The following is an 18,759-nucleotide window of genomic DNA, read 5'->3' as shown; positions in this document are numbered from 1 at the left end:
TCGTTTGGGTTCCCAGGTCTGCTGGTAATATTATCTTTTCTAGAAACAAAAACATATTTTTGAGGAAACGTTTTTGAAGCCCTCTAGTTTGTATACAGTTTATTTCAGACAATTGTCCATCAGAATTTTGTTTGATGTTATTTGAACATCTTAACAAAAGCCCTGTTCTGCTGCATCACAATCTGTTTGTAACCAGGCTGTACCAGCATGTCTCCAGACCCTCCAGATGAGATTTTTGACAAACATATTTCCTGGAACAGTATTTATTTGACCTCAGTGCACATAATTTAACAAGCATATAAAGGCATGTTCACAGCCATTTGACTTCTTCCATCAGAACCACAAAATATTCTTTGGTCTGACAATATCTAAGTTCAAGACCCTCATTCGAGTCACCAATGGAATTCCGCTGACAAAAATATACATTATCCAGCTGCTTTCTATCTTACATTGTCTAATATGATTTTGCGGGCAGAAATAGAAGATTGATAAACAAAAGAGGACCCTACTGTATATTAGGTCTGGGAAAAATTTCAATTAGATCAAAAAGCAAACGGGAATGGGAGAGTGTTGTTGGTCCGTCACATGTCCTCCCCGAACTATACTATTTACATAAAAATGTGATGTTCCGTAAGATTCACTAACCAACATCGAGGGTAGAGAACAAGAGGACATTTTCATTTTACATTGATCACCAGAGATATCTTTTTTAGGATGCGCGGATGCAAGGGCCCTTCCCCACGAGAGATGTCATGCTTCATCATTAGGTCCTGCGCCATGATGGGGGCGATGCAATGCCCAGTGAGCCCTTCAACCGAGGACTCGGTGGTAGAGATCTTTCCCTGCTCTTGTTGGGTTATAGTGAATTAGTGGTGATAGTGGGTAGTTAGTATAGTGGGGAATATTGAAATGTCTATATAGATTTCCTCTATGTGTTTCTTTTATTCTGCATTGGTAATCAATGACATTGGTAATCTATGGCAAGATTGAAAACTGATATGGACCAGTTGAAGATCGGTTATGCTTTATTCCTTGTGTCTGGTCTACATGATTGATGCCTTTCTGCCCAGCTTTGCCAAGAAGCTGTGTTTCTTCAGGAGACAAATATATCTAACCTTACTCTTTTTCTAAGAGGCTGAGTCTACGGTCTTGATTGCTTTGATTTAAAATGTGTAAATGTGAAACCCCCAAAGAGTGTCCCAAAAGTTAGGAATTTACAAACTAAGTAAGTAAATTCTTTATTGTTCGGTTAATTAAAACCATTACAATATGTAGCATTCTGCAGCATTTAAAACAAACTTTTAGGGCTGTAATGAGGAATAATAAATAGGAAAAGGGGAAGGGAAAGAAATATAAAAGGAAAAGTGTGAAGACTATTTAGCAAAGAGTCTATCACCAGTTTCAGTAAACTTTTCCATTGCGCAAATTTGTCTTTCAAACAATGTTTTTAAGTCTCAATGAGGATCGGGCCTATGGCAGCGGGCCTCGTTTTTTCACGAAACTGTCCAGGAATTTTACTGATCTGCAGTTCAGTTGGGGACCTGCTGAACATAGAATCTGGACTATCGCGGATCGGCAGGTGCGGACTCCTTGCTCGTGAATTTACAAACTACAAAACCAGTGATCTTAGTTTGTCATGGCTGCTGTGGGATGCAGAAACAAAGCACCCTCTATGTATCTTGACTACTTTTGATAGGTGCACGTGTAGTTCAACCTGTCCCCCCACTCCTGAGATCAGGGAATTTTTATAAACGAAAAAATCTAATTTCTCTAATTTACAAAAATTCTGGATTAAGCTTGCTAGATCAAATTTTCGAATCTTATGCAATTCTGCTACTTTGATAAAATATGTCTCTATATGACAAATATGCATTTTGCATAATTTACCCCAAATTTTGCATAATTACGCAAAAGTAAACTACACAAATTTCACACACCCCAACAATATCCCAATAGCCCGCTATACCCTTTTACATGAGAGAGAAGTTACTGGGGATTTATTAAGGCATCTCAGTGACTATATTTGTATTGTCCGTGGCTGAAAAAATTAGAACATGGCTACTGCTCATGCAGAAGAGAGCTGCATGTCAGACTTATATTTGGACTGCCTCTAACATATGTTCACCATGCATTATTGAGTGAGAAATCTTACCCTTTGTTTTACTATATTGTCAATTGTTTTTCCCCAGGTGTGGATAGATTTTATGACAACATTGAAGAGATGATTGGGTACAAGCCATGCATATGGTGGAAGCTTTGCTGGACCTACTTCACTCCATGTGTTTGCCTGGTAGGTCATCACTGTGCAATAATGTTCCATTTTAACAACAGGGAATATTGGTATTGTGCAGTTTTTTAGCTTGTGCATTCTGGCATTGATTATGATGTAGTGTCACTTCGTCCTTTCAGAAAATCTAATTTTAATGAGGCATTCTTCACCCACTGAGAATCCTCCTATTAAGAATTTATCAATTCCTCCCCAAATCTAACTCAGTCTCTATTTCTAAATAAGAGCCTGCAGTGTAGGAAGGAGGAGAGTTGATTTGAGAAAGAGGGTAAGATTGATTTTGGTTAAGCAATGTGTAGCATGCAAGTAAAGACTGAAATCACCAAGCAGATAAAAGGATAAGAATGCTATTAGATAATGGAAATAGCTTGATAAATCAGATCAAGCAACAGTCAATTAATTAGAGTCATAGAAGATTGGGGTATTAAAAGGCATAAGCCTGCAAATCATTTGGGGGAGAGGTGAGATTAATTCTAATGTATTTTTTACTTTAACCACACTCACCACACTTACCTTCCATGGAGTATTGTGGCTCTTATGTGCAGCTGTTGTTATGTGCCCAAAGCTGTTGGCCCTCCACACTGCTTCCACTAACACAGGAAACAGTAGTTGGACAGCAGAACTGCTCCCCTCCACATTACAAAAAGATATGCAGCTCAAGCTGCCTGGCTTATCACTGTATGCTTTGTGTTAGCCATTGGATGATGTGGAAGCCTAAGCTGATCTAAGGGCTACAGAAGTAATTGCAAAATTATTTGCTCACATGGGGATAGAAGGTACCCCACTGCCACCAAGTAACTCCACTTCTGAAGTCATAATATGGCCTTCTCTGCAGTCTTTCAGTATACATGTATATTTGTTTATGCACGTGTGTGTGCATGTGTGTATGTGATGCTTATCCTGCATTTGTCTGCACTGTACCTGCACGTTCATGTAAAAAAATAATTGCACCACTCTTGGTCATGTCATGCCTAATCCACTTGTACTAGAAATCTTGAGGTTGGCTTGTTAAAAATGTTCTTATTTATTAAGCGTCTTTGGAAAGGTGGAAACACTTTGTTGGCATCACAGTGATTTGGACTGTAGCATATATATATGAAAATTATTAGGTAGCAGAATAGTGCTCTGCGGAATGTGGTGTGGTGATGTAGAACCAAATAGTCACTAAGGTTGGGGGCTTGCAGAGGTCACCTTCCATTCCAAATGTCCCAAAAGATCACACAGTCTTAAAAAGCAGTGTCTTAAAAGCTGAAAGAGAAGAACCTATGCGGTTACTAGCCATCTGAGTGCTTACGACGTTGAGAGTCAACTGATGAGGAATGTCTTCAAGAGAACTGGATTATTCTAATGATAGAGAGAATAGTCAAGTTGTGGAGGTTGCCAAATTCATCTTCATACTCTCTTTAAAGAGCCTATTATAACAGCAAGGTGTGCCTTGTAAACATCAAGTAGCTGTGACTGGGCAAAGCCATGATGTCAGTTTTGTGAAGGAAGGAGCCCTCTCTGATATGATGAGCCTGGTTTGTCATATGACACAAACCATGTTAATACACCTCTCCTGCTGTATGCGGAAGTGAACACTGTGTTCAACAGTATTTGCAGTGTTGAAAGAAGCTTAGGAGTCTGATAGGATCAATTTGCAGCAGTGGCCATGGTCACAGGATAACAGTAAGTATGGTTGGGGGGCGTGGCTTGCACGCCATCTGCAGAGGACGTCTTTCCCGTGAGCTCCGCTACGGACTTATCCGCGGATGCCGTGAGGACCCTTCCTGCCGTTTTCGGACGGATTTTTTTTGGTTTACAGTAGTGTCGGAAGGTGGACAGTCTACAATGGAGCGCTTTTGCAGCCTTGACGACCGCAATTTCACCGCAAATTTGTAACGGTAACTTTTCTCTGACATCTCATCACGAACGGCCGCCATTTTGTTTGCCGCCGGCGTGAATGTCTCTCTTTGCACCTTCTTCATTCTACCTTTCATTCCGGCATTAGCTCGTTCTGGACATAATAATATGGTGCTCCTCTTTTTTGCTGACTGCTCAGCGTTTATTTCTACTTTGTGCACTTTGCCTATTTCGTTCTAATGCGCAACAGCTCCTCTGAGGTAAAATGGCCGCCATTTTGAATCTCCTGACTGCGATGTTTTTTGCTTCTGCATAACGGCTATGTGGTGTCTGCATTACTCTTGCTCTCCTGCCTTCCTGTGATCATCTGCCTCCTGCATTTTGTCCTTATTTTGTTTATACAAGTCTTATCGTGGACCGGCTACTACTTCTCCACCCTGCCACTTCAGATTAGCGCTGTGGAATACCACCTTGTCCATAGTCTGGTCTTGGTTGATGCCTCCTTCACGGTGTTGTGTGGCTTTTCGCTGTTTTCGCACTGACCAATAGTGCGTTACTTGGCGGTTCCTTTTTTCATTGCCTTATTTTTGCCACAGTGTGTGCCCCTATCACCGTACTGCATCTCCAGTCCGGCTCAAACTCTACGTTTTATTGGACATCCCTGCTTCTGGTATTCTTAACCATGGCGAATGTCTCTACTTCGCCGAAGTTGTCGCAGACCGGAACCAAGCCTAAAAGGCCTAAAAATGACCCGCCTTCCCCAATTAACTCTTCGACTAATCCTGTACTGGACTCCATCCTTGAGGAGGTGCGTGGTCTTCAACCTTTTATGTCTGCTACTAATGCTAAACTACAACAGATTGAGGAGCGCTGGGTGGTCATGGAAAATAAAGTCTTGAACTTAGAACAGCGAGTGAGCGATGTCCAAGACCTATCAACTAAGATTCCATTATTGGAACAAGAGATCCACAAGCTCAAACTTCACACCGAGGATTTGGAAAATCGCAATAGACGAAATAACCTACGTGTTTATGGTGTTGCGGAAAATTTGGAAGGGGCTGACATGGTCTCCTTTATTCGAAAATTTCTCCAGGAACTTTTGGAACTCCAACCATCGTCATACCCTCTCAACATCCAGCGAGCACACCGTCTTGGCCGACTTAACTCTAATGCCTCCAAACCACGTGGCATCATTATGCTCTTCTTGGAGTTCACCGAACTAATGGCTGTACTGAAGGCTGCCAGGGCCAAACGTCGTCTCCAGTGGTCTGGTCATAACATTTTCATTTCCCAGGATCTATCTTCTGCTACAAATGCTCGTCGTAAAGAGTTCCTGAACCTTCGTCCCATGGTGAGACAGCTTAACATTCAATATGGAATTCTACATCCCTGCTTCTGCAAGATCACACATAATGGTCGCACCAAGTCCTACGACGATCCACAGAATCTTTGCGACTACTTGCTAAGTGTCTCTCCTTCTACTATGGACACTGCTAGCTAATGCTTTTACGTCTTTCTTTGTTCTCTTAATGTATCTTCCCTTTTTCTCTTCGTCGGATATTTACCTCACATCCTTGTGTTTTTCCATTTCCTAATGTCCGTGTTCTGTGTGCTCGTGGGTCATGTCCTCTCTCTGGTGTACCCTCGCCTCACATGATTTGGTCACTCTCTTTTTCTCAGATCGAGCCTTCGTGCTTTGATCTGCTCCCTTTATCTCTTTCTGTCTTTCCATCTCTTTCTTACCTTTCTCTTTCTTCTCTCTCTCTTTGCTTTCTTCTTCCTAAGTGGTCTCTACTGTTTTCTCTGTTTGTTCGATTATTTGTTTCTCATTCTTTGACTCGTGTTGGCTTTTTTAAGATGAGCGTCCTACGAATCCGCTGTTTACCTGTTATTTTTTGTCTTCCCTTTTCTAGTGATCTCCTTGCCATGTGTCGCCTCCATTTGTTGCCCATCCTCCCCTCCTCCCAACATGTGTAATTTTGTCTCTTGGAATGTTGGAGGTCTTGGTGACCCTGTCAAGCGTCAGAAGGTATTGTCACATTTAACCAAATTCCATTCACAGGTTGTTTTCCTTCAAGAAACGCATTGCTCAGACGTTGAATCGCTTAAGCTTAAGAGACATTGGGTAGGTCAGGTTGTGTTTTCTCCTGCCGTTAACAAAAAAGGAGGGGTTGCTATATTATTCCATAAAGCTTTAAATGTTCAAATTATTTCCTCTCAGAATGATGATGAAGGTCGTTGGGCAATGGCAAAGGTTGTTATACACAACAAGACGATGGTTTTATTGAATATATATGGCCCTGTTCGCCCAGACCCCAAATTTTGGAAAGACATCAAAATACTCATTGCATCCATAGATTGCCCTGGTTTTATAGTAGCTGGTGATTTTAACCAATGGTTAGACCCTTTTTCAGATCGGTTGTCTTCGAGTAAATTTCAGCCTGATAAAACTCATAAGAGCTTTCAATCTGCCATTGCTTCGCGTCCTTTATATGATTCGTGGAAAGTGCATAACCCTGATTTATTGGAATATACTTTTTTTTCTAATGTTCATCACACACGTTCAAGAATTGATTATATTATGATTAGTAAGTCTCTTCTCCCCTCCATTCAAAAATCTGTTATTGGTTCTATTTTTATTTCCGACCAAGCTCCTGTATATACTACCCTTGATCTGTCTCTCAGCCCCTCTAAATTTAGTCGTTGGAAGTTTAATTCTTTTCTTTTATCTGATGCCACTTTCATGAAAAAATGCACTGAATTTTTCACTGAATACTTTTCCTTCAATAACCCTACTGACACCTCCATTCCTAACACCTGGGATGCTTTTAAGGCTTCTTTTCGAGCTTTTACGATTTCCTATGTTTCTACAAAAAAGAAGCTTAACAAGCAAAAGTATGAGGATCAACTTAAACAGATTAAAACTCTCGAACACATATATTTCACCTCCAAAGCCTCCTCTGCCCTTCAGGACTTGATTCTTGCCAAAACAGCACTTAATAAAATTATCACTAATGAAGCCTGTCACACCCTCCTTAAAATAAAATCTAAATTTCATGGTGGCCAGAACAAAGCAGGGAAAATGCTGGCCAACTATTTAAAAATCAAATCTGAACGCAAAGCTGTCGGCCCAATTTTTAATGATTCTCTCAATAGGCTGGTTACCGCCGATGAAGACATTGCTGAAGTCTTTCACAACTATTACCAAGCCTTATATACAGATGACACAAACCCTTCTGATGCAAACTTAACAACATTCTTTGAAGGCCTTCCTTCTCCTCCTTCCCTCCCCGTTGATTTTTCTCACTTGGAGCGTGAAATCACTCTCCAGGAAATCACCACCGCCATCCATTCTCTCAAAAAATCAAAAGCCCCTGGCCCTGATGGTCTGCCTGTTGAATTTTATTCCTCCTTCCATTCCTTTTTTGCACCTAAACTTCTTCAGTTATTTAATTCCTTTATTTTGGAGGCTAACGCCTCTGGGTCCTTTTTGGATGCTCTCATTGTAATTATCCCCAAACCTGATAAAGATCATTCCCAATGTAAAAATTTCCGCCCCATATCCTTAATTAATTATGATTGTAAAATTTTTGCTAAAATCCTCTCCTCTCGCCTGGATTCCATTATCCCTCGCTTAATCAACACAGAACAGGTGGGTTTTGTTAAGGGTAGACTCGCTGCTGATAATGCTCGTCTTTTTTCTAATGTTCTTGCTCACAGTAAAAATGTCAAAACCCAGTTGGCAGCCCTTTCTCTGGATGCTGAAAAAGCTTTTGACCGTATTAATTGGCAATATATGTTCCGTACACTTAATTGGTTTGGTTTTGGCCCAAATTTTATATCCTTAGTTAAGCTCCTTTATTCATCCCCTCGTGCCAGTATTTTTGTTAACAACCAATTTTCCAGATTCTTTTCTTTGTCCAGAGGCACGAGACAAGGATGTCCCCTTTCCCCTTTATTATTTACTTTATGTCTTGAGCCCTTTCTACAGCGCATTCGTTCAAATCCTGATATTGCTGGTGTAAACTTTTCCTCTGTCGAAACTAAATTGTCGGCGTATGCTGATGATGTCCTCATTTACATGTCTAACCCCGAATCCTCCCTTCCTCCCTTTTTAAATGAAGTTCAGCTGTATTCGTCCATATCTGGTTATAAACTTAATTTATCCAAAACAGAAGTTTTACCCCTTAACTCACTGTGTTTTCAATACATGTTCCATAATACTGATTTTGCATGGTGTCCAACTAAAATTAAATATCTTGGTATATGGTTCTCTTCCTCTCTAAAAGATACCCTTAAATTAACCTTTGATTCGTTGACTAGTAAAATTCAATCCCTTCTGCAAATTTGGTCCCCCTTATTTCTATCTTGGTGGGGTAGACTGGACACCATCAAAATGATGATTACCCCACATGTGTTGTACACTGTGTCTATGCTCCCTTTCAAAATTCCCAAATCATATTTTTCTCGTATTAATTCTTTATGTACAAAATTTTTGTGGAATAATAAACATCCCCGCATTGGCTTACATAAGTTGACCCGACCTAAAAATGAAGGTGGTGTTCGGTTTCCCGATTTTGGCTCATACCATTCTGCCTTTTTGATCAAACAATCCTTCTCCTTGGCTTATAACTTCCTTGATACTCCTGTCCCTAAATGGGTTCTTTTGGAACGCTCTCTTTTAAAAGATTTCTCTTTTCAGCATATTACTTTTATGTCAAATTGTACCTTTATATCCAAATACCCCATTTTGAAATACTCCCAATCTCTGTTACAAAATGTTTTTTCCTCTGCTCTCTCCCCTCTGCAATGTTTTTTATCCTCTATAGTTTGGTATAACAAATTTCTTAGATATAAAGGTAAATCGTTCTATTTTAAACACTGGAAAGAAAAGGATATACTGTTTGTGCATCAATTTTTCCTTGACTCCTCTCTTATCTCTTTTCCAGTATTACAAAACATGTTTAATTTACCTTCCTCATTTCTCTCTGAATATTCTATTATAACTTCTGCTATTCAATCTCACTTATCCTCCTTACCTTCTCCCTCTGAAGCTTTTTCTTCCTTTACTCCTGTCTCTCCACTTTATCCTCTTTTTTCTACTCAACTCCCTAAAGCTGCTCTTGTATATTCACTTTTACTATCCAATTCTTCTGCTCGCTCTAAATCCAAAGTAGAGACTGCTTGGGAGACCGATCTTCATGTTTCCCTTGACATTGCAATGTGGGATCGTTTATGGTCCAGGATTTTCAAAGTTTCCGTTGCTGCACGCATTACTCAATCCTTACTTTTTTTATATCATAGAGTTGTTATTACCCCGGTTACTATTCATAAATTTTCTCCAACCTCTTCTCCTTTATGTTGGTCTTGTTCCAAGGTTACAGGTACTCTACAACACCAATTGTACGAATGTTCCCCTGTTTTATCTTTTTGGACTGATGGACTATATGTATGAAAATGTTATCTCTTTCCTCCCAATTATCTTTTTTACGAATATTTTTAGGCTCTTTATCTGATGATATTACTATTGTTGCACCCTCTTCTGCTAAATTGTTAGACCTATTTATTGCCCTTGCATTTAAAGTTATTTTATCGTGTTGGAAAGACAATTCAAAACTCTCGGTCCACACTTGGTGGAATTATATTTGTGATGAACATAGAATTTCTATTGCTTCCTCCACCTCTGTCCCTCTGAAAATTAAATCCGACCTGTTATGGCTTCCCTTCACCTCCTATCTTTCCTCTAATCCTTCTCCCTTACCGCGTGCTTCTCATCCCTCATGATCCCTATGGTTTCCTATCTTTTCCCCTCTTTCTCCCCTTTCCTCTTTCCCTCTTTTCTGCTTTCCTCTTTCTCTCTCTCTCCTTCTTTCCTTTCTCTATTTCTTTTTAACCTTCTTTTCCATATATAAATTCCTCTAGATTACTGTTATTTATTGATATATTCCTATGTACTTTTTTCTAATTTTTCATGACATGCTTTTTGTATTACTTTTCAATGCTTAATAAAAATTTCTTAAACAAAAAAAAAACAGTAAGTATGGTTTGGACAAACCTTGTTTGCATTTCATGGAAACACATTAGAGGTCTAATTTTAATTGGAGCACTACAATGAGCCATAATATGTGTTCCCATGTGCATCCACCAGATATTAGATCAATCAGTCAGACATTTATAGAGTGCAGCAGCTCACCCGTGAGGGTCTTTGGGCACTGGAGAAGCTGACTGCTGCATGGTGGAATGTTCAGTCAAACAGCTTGAGTTTTGAGTTCCTTCCTGAAACGCTGGAGAGAAGGTGCAGTCCTGAGGTTCGGGGAAGGCTGTTCCATGCCTTGGCAGCCAGGTGTGAGAAGGAATGTCCTCAGCTGTTTCTTTGGTGGATCCATGGGGTGTCTGGGAGGTCAAGAGAAGCAGATCAAAGGTGTCTGGTCAGTTGGTGGAAGGTCAGCTGTTTGTGGATGTATGTTGGTCCTTCTCTTTGCAAGCCCTTGTAGAAATGGGTTAGCATATTGAACTGTCATCTCTTCTGGATCAGGAGCCAGTGTACTTTCATTAGGTGGTGAGTGATGTGGGCCCTTCTGGGGAGGTCGAGGATGAGTCTTGCTGCTGGATTTTGTATGGTCTGGAGTCTCTTCAGAAGGCGTGCAGTGATTCTTACATAGAGTGTATTTCCGTAGTTCTGTCTACTGGCGATGAGGGCCTGCATGACCGTCCTTCTGGTGTTGACTGGGAGCCATCTGAAGATCTCGCAGAACATGTGGATGATGTGACATCGGCATAAAAGATGATGCTGAGTCCGTGTGATCTGATGGTGTCAGCCAGGGGGGTCATATAGTTGTTGAAGAGGGACAATCTTGAGGGACTCCACATATGTTTTTCTTGGGCTCCGAGGTGAACAGTGGGAGACAGATCCTCTGGTTTCTACTGGTGAGGTGTGAAGCGATCCATTTGAGGGCGTCTTCTTGGATCCTGATGTGGGAGAGACTGTTGATCAGGTTGTGATGGGAAACAATGTCAAAACTGGCTGACAGGTGCAGTTTCTTAGCTATCCAGGGGGGCCCTGATGTCATTGGTGGCTGCAATCAGGGCTGTCTCTGTGCTATGGTTGGCTCAAAATCCAGATTGGGAGGGGTCCAGGAAGTTGTTGTGTTCTAGGTATTGATTAAGTTGCTGGTTGATTGTTTTCCCGAGAACCTTTGCTGGATAGAGGAGCAGAGAGATGGGCCAATAATTCTTAGATTTGGCTCGGTCGGTGAATGGTTTCTTTAGGAAGGGCTTCACTTCCACATGTTTCCTGTCCTTAGGGAAGGAGGTCAAGATGATGGAGGTGTTCAGGACTTTCCTGAGTTCGTCACCTATTGTATTCCTTCGCAAGTTGAATTCATGGTGGGGGCAGCGGTCCATGGGTGCTCCTAAGTGCACGGAGTTCGTGATCGATATAGTGTCTTGCGTAGAGATGCGGTCCCAATAGGTGATATGGTGTTCGGGGTTTAAGTTCATGGGAGTGAGCAGTTGATACTGTCAGCTGTGGAGTATTGGCATTCGAAGTTTTCATAGATTGCCGATATCTTGTCATGGAAGAAGTCGAGGTGTAATGTTCTCGGTGGCTGATCACAGCCAGAAGCAGATTCTGTCCACCTGTGTTTGAATAAATCTGTGCTAAACCCTCATTGTGCATTTCCATTATCACCAGAAAGGTTGACCAAAACTAGTCCTCAAACTCTTAAAACCATGTCCAACCTATGGTGTAGAAACATGGGCAGTGGTCTGCCTGCATGGAATTCAGCCTGCATTCAGGTCAGCAGGTTGGCACATTGATGCATGTGTAAATCAAAGGTCAAAAGATCACAAGCTTTAATTTGCCTTACATCCTTCCGAAGGTTGGTCCATTGCCCATCATTGATTTGGATATTGGTAACACATTCTTTTCAGTGCTTAGAAATGTCAGAAGAGTTGTATGAAGCAGCACTAGCAAAAAAACAAGTTAATCTTGTTACCAGACGCATCCGGTAAACACAAACGTGGCCACTAGCATATGCTACCCATTTTTGGTAAGCCTCTTTGATAATATGGACAGTAAACTGTGGCCGCAGTTTGTGACTTTAAGGCTGGTCCTCAAAACCAAAGGACAAGTGCTTCATGCTTACAGAGACATTCAGTAAACAGCCACAGCATGGCAGCGGTCTGTTTTCACAAGTGTTCAGCACTATTACACAAATGACAAAAGTATGTTCTAATGACAGGTTCACCAAACAGGGGAAAGCAGCAGAGAAGCAAGAAGGAATATAATGTGCAAACTGAGCTTGTGTTAATGAGGACCATCCAGAAAAATATCAAGCAAAACTGGAATTCTCTAGTACTCAACATCACGAAAGAGCTGACCCTTATTGACTTTAGATTCATCTCTTCCACAAAACTGCTAGTATATGGTCCCCCAAAAGTTGTGTAGTTGCACACAATTTTAGCTATGGTAATGTGAAAAATGCCATAAATTATCTAACCTATTTACCCCTTCGATGCTCATGACGGAATGGTTCCGTCATGAGGCACAGTGGAGCTGTGCTGATGACGGAACCGTTCCGTCATGACCACACCCATTATCATTATTCCTCAGCACCGGAGGGGAATATGTGCAGCAGCGATGAGGTTAAATTATCTGTGGGGTTTATGCGTTCTTCTATAAAGTTTAACGGAATCCAAATGTTATTTATATGTAATACTAGGCAGTCCAGGTGCTTTTTTATTAATATTAAATAAATAAAACAAATACAGTCTTGAATCCATAGTGGTCAGCCGTATGGGTATAGGTTGCCAGCTCATGGGAACTGTTCACATAGAAAAGGCCTCCTAATTCCTATTGGGAAGGTAGCAGCAGTTACTGGCCTCACTGGAATGATAAGAGATGTGCAAACAACGCAGATGTCTTTGCTTTCACCAGGAGACTTTGGCTGTTGAAGTCTGAGTGAAATAAGAAATTCCTAGGGGAATTGTCCCTGGAATTACCTAGCCCACCAGTAATTCCTCATTTCTTATTGGACTCTCAGGATCCTGCTTGTAATAGGCAGGATGTTCTCCACCCCCAAGGTTACCGTTAGATCTGGTAATGATAATTCCAGGGGCGGGGAGAAATCCGGTCGATTTACCTGGACCCCTCACAATGAGGCCCACAGAGTTTTAAGCAATATTTCCCAGAATAAATTAATACAAAAATCCATGGTTACTCTTCAGACAATTAAATTCTGAATATTGGATTTCCATGTCAGTCATTCATCTCAGCTCAAAGTATCCAAATATCTGTATGGCCTACTATCAAAAGATGTGTAATTTGGAGGAACTCCTTGTCGCACTTTAAAATGCTCCATGTAGGCCTTTTTGTTGCATTATCAAGTCATATCAAATGCTATTGAGCAATGAATAGAAACTACCTTTTACATCTTCCTATAATTTTCCTCTGACCAGGGTTTGGATATTGTCTTATTCCTCTTGCATAACCACAAACAGGTTAACAAGTAGTAAACATTCCTTATGAACTGTCCATATTGATTTCCTTAATCTTGTCTCCCTTCAGGGTGTGTTCATATTCAGTGTGATAGAAATGACTCCTCTGACTCTTGGGAAGTATGTCTATCCGGCATGGGGACAGGGCATTGGCTGGCTGATGGCTCTCTCTTCCATGGTGCTCATTCCAGGATATATGGTGTATCTCTTCCTCGTCTCCAAGGGGACAATCTGGCAGGTGAGAGGACCTGACATTTCTATTTCTCTTATGTATGAGATCGTGCCAACTTCCATCCTTGTTAGGAATTTTGCTCTTTAAGAAAATATTTATACTGCATACTCATTCAATAACCCCCTGCCTATGAAGGGTGATCCTAGCCTGCGATTCAATGGAATCGAGTGGTGCAGGTCCAGCTATAAGCTTTTTGCCTCAATATAATGTGCATACAGTATTCCCCAAGAAAAGGCATTTCATTAATCCGACACAAATTAACTGCAGGATGAACATTATCCATACTACATCCAATATGTATTTTAAGGCTAGGCCATCACCCTTAAAGTCGTTTTATAAGTGTTCGAAGTTGCTGAAAAGTAGAGTGCAAGATAACACCGCCACCCCAACTTCCAAACTCTCTTGCCCACTGAGGTGTGCATTTTCTACTTAAACTGCATGCACCATTGTTCTGCATTTCAAGGATAGGAATGAAGGTATTTAGAGAAGTAGACTTACCCTAATTATACTTCTGATGTTTCCAATGTGGACGCATAGGTAATTTCATTGTATGATACCATCGCAAATTTCAGAATCAATGTTACCTTTCTTTTGAGTCGGGCAATCCCACATTTCCTTGAATTCTACTGCAATTGAGGGACACAATTCAGAGAGAAGCTTATAACCTAAATTAAGGCCATTAGCTGTGCTAAATATTGAAACAACTCCGATACTCTGATTCACATTATTGAAGCTGCATTACCTTCCCTCTTCATTGTACCATTTCGAGCAACAGTTAGGGAAAACAAAGATAATATAGTTGTGAGAAAGTTATCCTTTGTGCCCTGATCCCCCCCCCCCTATTTTTGACTGATATTGTTCGTTACTGATCTGATTGTGCCCTGAACCCTGCCACCCAGACCCATGGCCAGTGCTGTTCAAAAGGTATATGGTGATTAGGTGTAATTACAATTGGTATGATGACCTAACTGTAAGCCCCTAGTATATGTTAAAGCATGTAAGTTTAGAGGAACAGCAGATTTAATGCACTTAAGTGTGCACTACTGTGTTGCCTTTTGTCACATTAAAAGCCAACCCAGGCTGATTTAAAAAAAATAAAACTATGTCCAAATTCGCCTTTGGAATTAAAGGCATTTCCAAAGTTTTAAACTACCTTTTTTTACATATAAGTCACCCCTAAGGACTGTCCTAGATGGCCCAAGGGGAGGGAGTTATGTTAAAATAAGCAGGGACATCATAAAATATGTTGTGTAAGCCATGGTGAGGGAAAATCTGCCAATTTAGTTGTCCCGCTGGTAGTGCATTAGCTCCATAGGCTAAAATGGGCAGGCTTTATTAAACTTGAATAAAGTCTAACTATTGACAGGAGTGAGCTAAAATGATACTTTAAAGTGTGTAAATAATAATTAGACAAAATTCAACAACTTCCCACATTTGCATTTATTAAAACTACAACAGAAAAAAGTTATGGATCTTGATTTTCTGATGTGCCTGAAATCAGCTCTAGATTAGCCTCTCCTGGTTGGCCAACCTCAGACAGGCTGAGCCAAACTACTCTGATTTGATGTGAAGTGGAAACAAAGAGACATCTAGTGGGAGCAGATCTGCAAGTTGCAGAGCAAAAGCCAGGAAGTGGGCTGGGTAGCCATACTGGTCTTGAAAGAGGGAAAGACACTTGGGGCAGAGCCTAGGCCCACCCAACTCTCCCCGCACTCCCAGCCAGATGGGAGCCCCCCCTGTAATTGACTTAGCAGAGGGGCTGGAATGGGAGTTAGTCAGACCTGAAGCTCCAGGAGAGAATTTCTCTGTTTTGGCTTTTAAGGAACAGTGCTTTCTGGGACTAGAGTATCCTACACTTCAGGGGAAGTGGTCCTCATTGAGGGTGAGACCCTGCACCCCATTGGTCGAAGGAGGCCTGCTGGCCAGCCCAGAAACCTGGATAAATGTGGGAGATCTGCCCAGAAAATCAGATCCCTTCCTGGAAGAAATAAGTAGAAGAAATACTGCCCTGCTAAACCCATGGCCTGCACCAACAGGACTGCACTCTAAAAGACTGTACCTTCTGCACACTTTGGGCTTCAGCGAAAGAAGGACATTGCCTGACTCTAAAAGTTTGAGGAGTGGGCTCCTTAAAAACAACAGGTTAAAAGAGCTCCACCTGCATCATTTCCACCAAGAAGAACCCAGCTGGACAGTATTCAGTGGACTTTCGAGGATTTGGTCTGGGGCACTTTGTGTCTTGTAGTCCAAACTTCCCTAGGAGCAACTAAGACATCTGGGACCTTGGATTGGTGTTGTGGGCCCTTCGAGAGCTCAAAATGACCTTTTGGCAGAAGATGATCCAGAAGTTTGCAATCATTTGGAATTTCTTTGTCAAAAAGCTTCATAAGTTGACCAACCCGTCGTCGAGAGTCAAGCCATTGACATCAAACCGTAACCCAGCCTGAAATTCAAGTTTGTCCTGCTGAAAACTGCAGACCTCCAAGACCTCCAGGATTTTACTGAGACTTTGTGCTGAAGCTAGCCGCCATCGTCGACCCACAAGCCGGCCTGATGAGGAGCTTCGCTCGACGTTGAGAGTAAAAAGCTCCAAAAAAGTGACTACGTCAGAAGGTAAAAACTTTACTGGGCCCTACGGCTCATTGTATCTGACTCACGCTCCATTGTGGTCTGCCTAAAACTTTGACTTTTTCCCGGTCAGAGCTACCAGATGTCCCAAGTTGGCGCTTTTAGCTTTTAAACACTTGAATCTATTTAATCTTTAAAAATCATATCTATGGTTCCCTACATTTGATTTCGGTAATTTCAGTGTCATTATAATCATAAAAATAGTTCTTATTTTTATAGATTGGTGTTGGATTTTTACTGTGTGTTGTGTCTTACTTATTTTATGTATTGGTGTTTTTAAATGCTTTACACACCTATCTCCTAAATTAAGCCTGTCTGCTCACTATTACTTAGTGTAGGATCCTACTTGCCTTTACTAATAAACCACCTTACAACAATACTTTTACATGAAGCTCAGATAAATTGAAGGATTCTAAAAGTCCTGTTGATGAACTGGTGTGTGGTCTTGAAGAATTCAGCCGATTTAGGGAAATGTGTGATCTATGTAATGAAAGGTGATTTTTTTTTTGTATGGCCCTGCCATAATATAGTCTTAAAATCAAATATATAAGACTGCTCAATAGAGTCATCTGTGGTATTTCAAGACAATCTAATTAAATTGTAATGCTTTCTTGGAGTAAGTCTGGAAAAGACATAGGAACATGGTATTCTGAATGACCATTGATGCACTGGCTTTTAAAATAATCTACATACTCTGAATCTTTTTCTGGATTAATTCTTAAATGGTGACCGTGACATCTTCACAGAGAATCCATTACACATCAAAGATTTAACATTATAATTCCTGCCCATATTTGATAAATGTGTTATCCTTCAAATTGCTGTTAAAGAATATACAGATTTTAAAATAACTAATACATCTTTTAAATTGACTATTCTGATCACAGTTTGCACAATATTAGTACTACATTATAAAGAAGGCCATATTGGTCTTTGTCAATATGGACAAAGACCAAGTAACCGTAGGCGATAAGTTAATTTAATTGTCAAAATACACATCCTATAACAGCCACAAAATATTGAATGCAATACATTTGCATAATGTTTGATCTATAATGTACTCTAAACTCAATAAATGAAGCAATATGGGCAAAATATATGGATAGATTTTTTCCAAACTGCTGTTTTCTTTGTGCAAACAGGCTCCATGTGTTGTTAGAGTGTCCGCTGTGCAGAAATTCTGGAGCAATATTATATAGGAATTAGCTAGGAAGTGGTGCGTGATATACCTTTGGCAGCCATCATGAATAAGTTGGATGTCTCAGTTAATGTGTTATATGGTAAGGGGAAAGGGATATAACCTTATGTTTATGATTCATATAGATAGAGATTCTTTGGTGTTAAATATATGATCTGGAAAATGGCAAACATAACTCTAGTAGATTCAATTAGTAAAGTTTCCCTTTTGGAATAGGGATCGGTGCATAAATCACAGGAGCTTTACAAAATTACTCATGCCGAATTGCCTTCCATCAGCATTCAAAAACAGAGTAGCATGTGTGAACCAGCATGTTGATCATCAGAGAATTTTTACTGTTTTAAAAGTGTGGCTTCCCCAAAAAGTTCTAAGACTACTATGGCAGTGCATTGGCAGAATTCAGCCTGGAGCTTACAGTAGCACCTACAACGGTACTTAATTTATGAAAAAGTGAGTGGCGGTAGCCAAATCTCTGCTCAGGAAAAGTACCTCGGCTGCCGCTATTAAATGTCTCCATGCCAGAAACCAAGGCTGTTAGTCTGTATTCCACCTCATGCCTCTTTCATCCACTACCAGATACTCTCTGGCCTTTGTCTCACTCTTACAGATTTCTAGTTTCTCCCATTGTGACTTTTTTTTAAATGTTTCCCTTCATCCTTCTTTCCCCCTTGTGTGTTTCCCCGCTTGACCTCAGGAAATGTTGGATGAGGAAACCTAAGTTTCGGTCTTCAACAATGAGTGGCTCCTATCTGCAACCACCGGCTCAAATTAAGCACTGGTCTACCATAGTTTTCTACTACTCAATGCATGATATATTTGGTCCATACACCTTTAATTGAAAGAAGCATTTGAAAGGAGCAGCATTAACTTGCACTCCATGAACCACAAAATTCGAAATTTTCTCACATTGTTTTGGATTAGAGCAGAACCCCATAGTTGGACGCCCAAAGTATTGTCTGTCCCACAGGTTTAGCCTTGCTCATCGACCAGTGCCTCTGCATCTTTTAGTCTCACATTGTAGAAGGTTTTCCCCTTTAAATTGCAAACAAATGTAAGGGATGAATGATGGGCTAC

At 40.7% G+C, this 18,759-nt stretch overlaps 1 protein-coding gene across 1 annotated transcript in view; it reads left to right on the top strand.

The window, feature by feature from the left end:
* LOC147733931 (sodium- and chloride-dependent GABA transporter 1-like) overlaps nucleotides 1-18,759 on the top strand; it is a 292,502-nt gene that overhangs the window by 249,590 nt on the left and 24,153 nt on the right. The window contains exons 12-13 of the mRNA XM_086953601.1: nucleotides 2,190-2,290; nucleotides 13,698-13,865. Of these exons, the coding sequence (XP_086809727.1) occupies nucleotides 2,190-2,290; nucleotides 13,698-13,865 (269 nt within the window). The remainder of the gene's footprint in view (nucleotides 1-2,189; nucleotides 2,291-13,697; nucleotides 13,866-18,759) is intronic.

This window comes from Lissotriton vulgaris, chromosome 1_2 (assembly GCF_964263255.1).
Source record: "Lissotriton vulgaris chromosome 1_2, aLisVul1.2, whole genome shotgun sequence".
NCBI lineage: Eukaryota > Metazoa > Chordata > Amphibia > Caudata > Salamandridae > Lissotriton > Lissotriton vulgaris.
The sequence above is the reverse complement of the archived record's forward strand: the minus strand, read 5'-3'. Positions and strand labels throughout refer to the sequence as shown.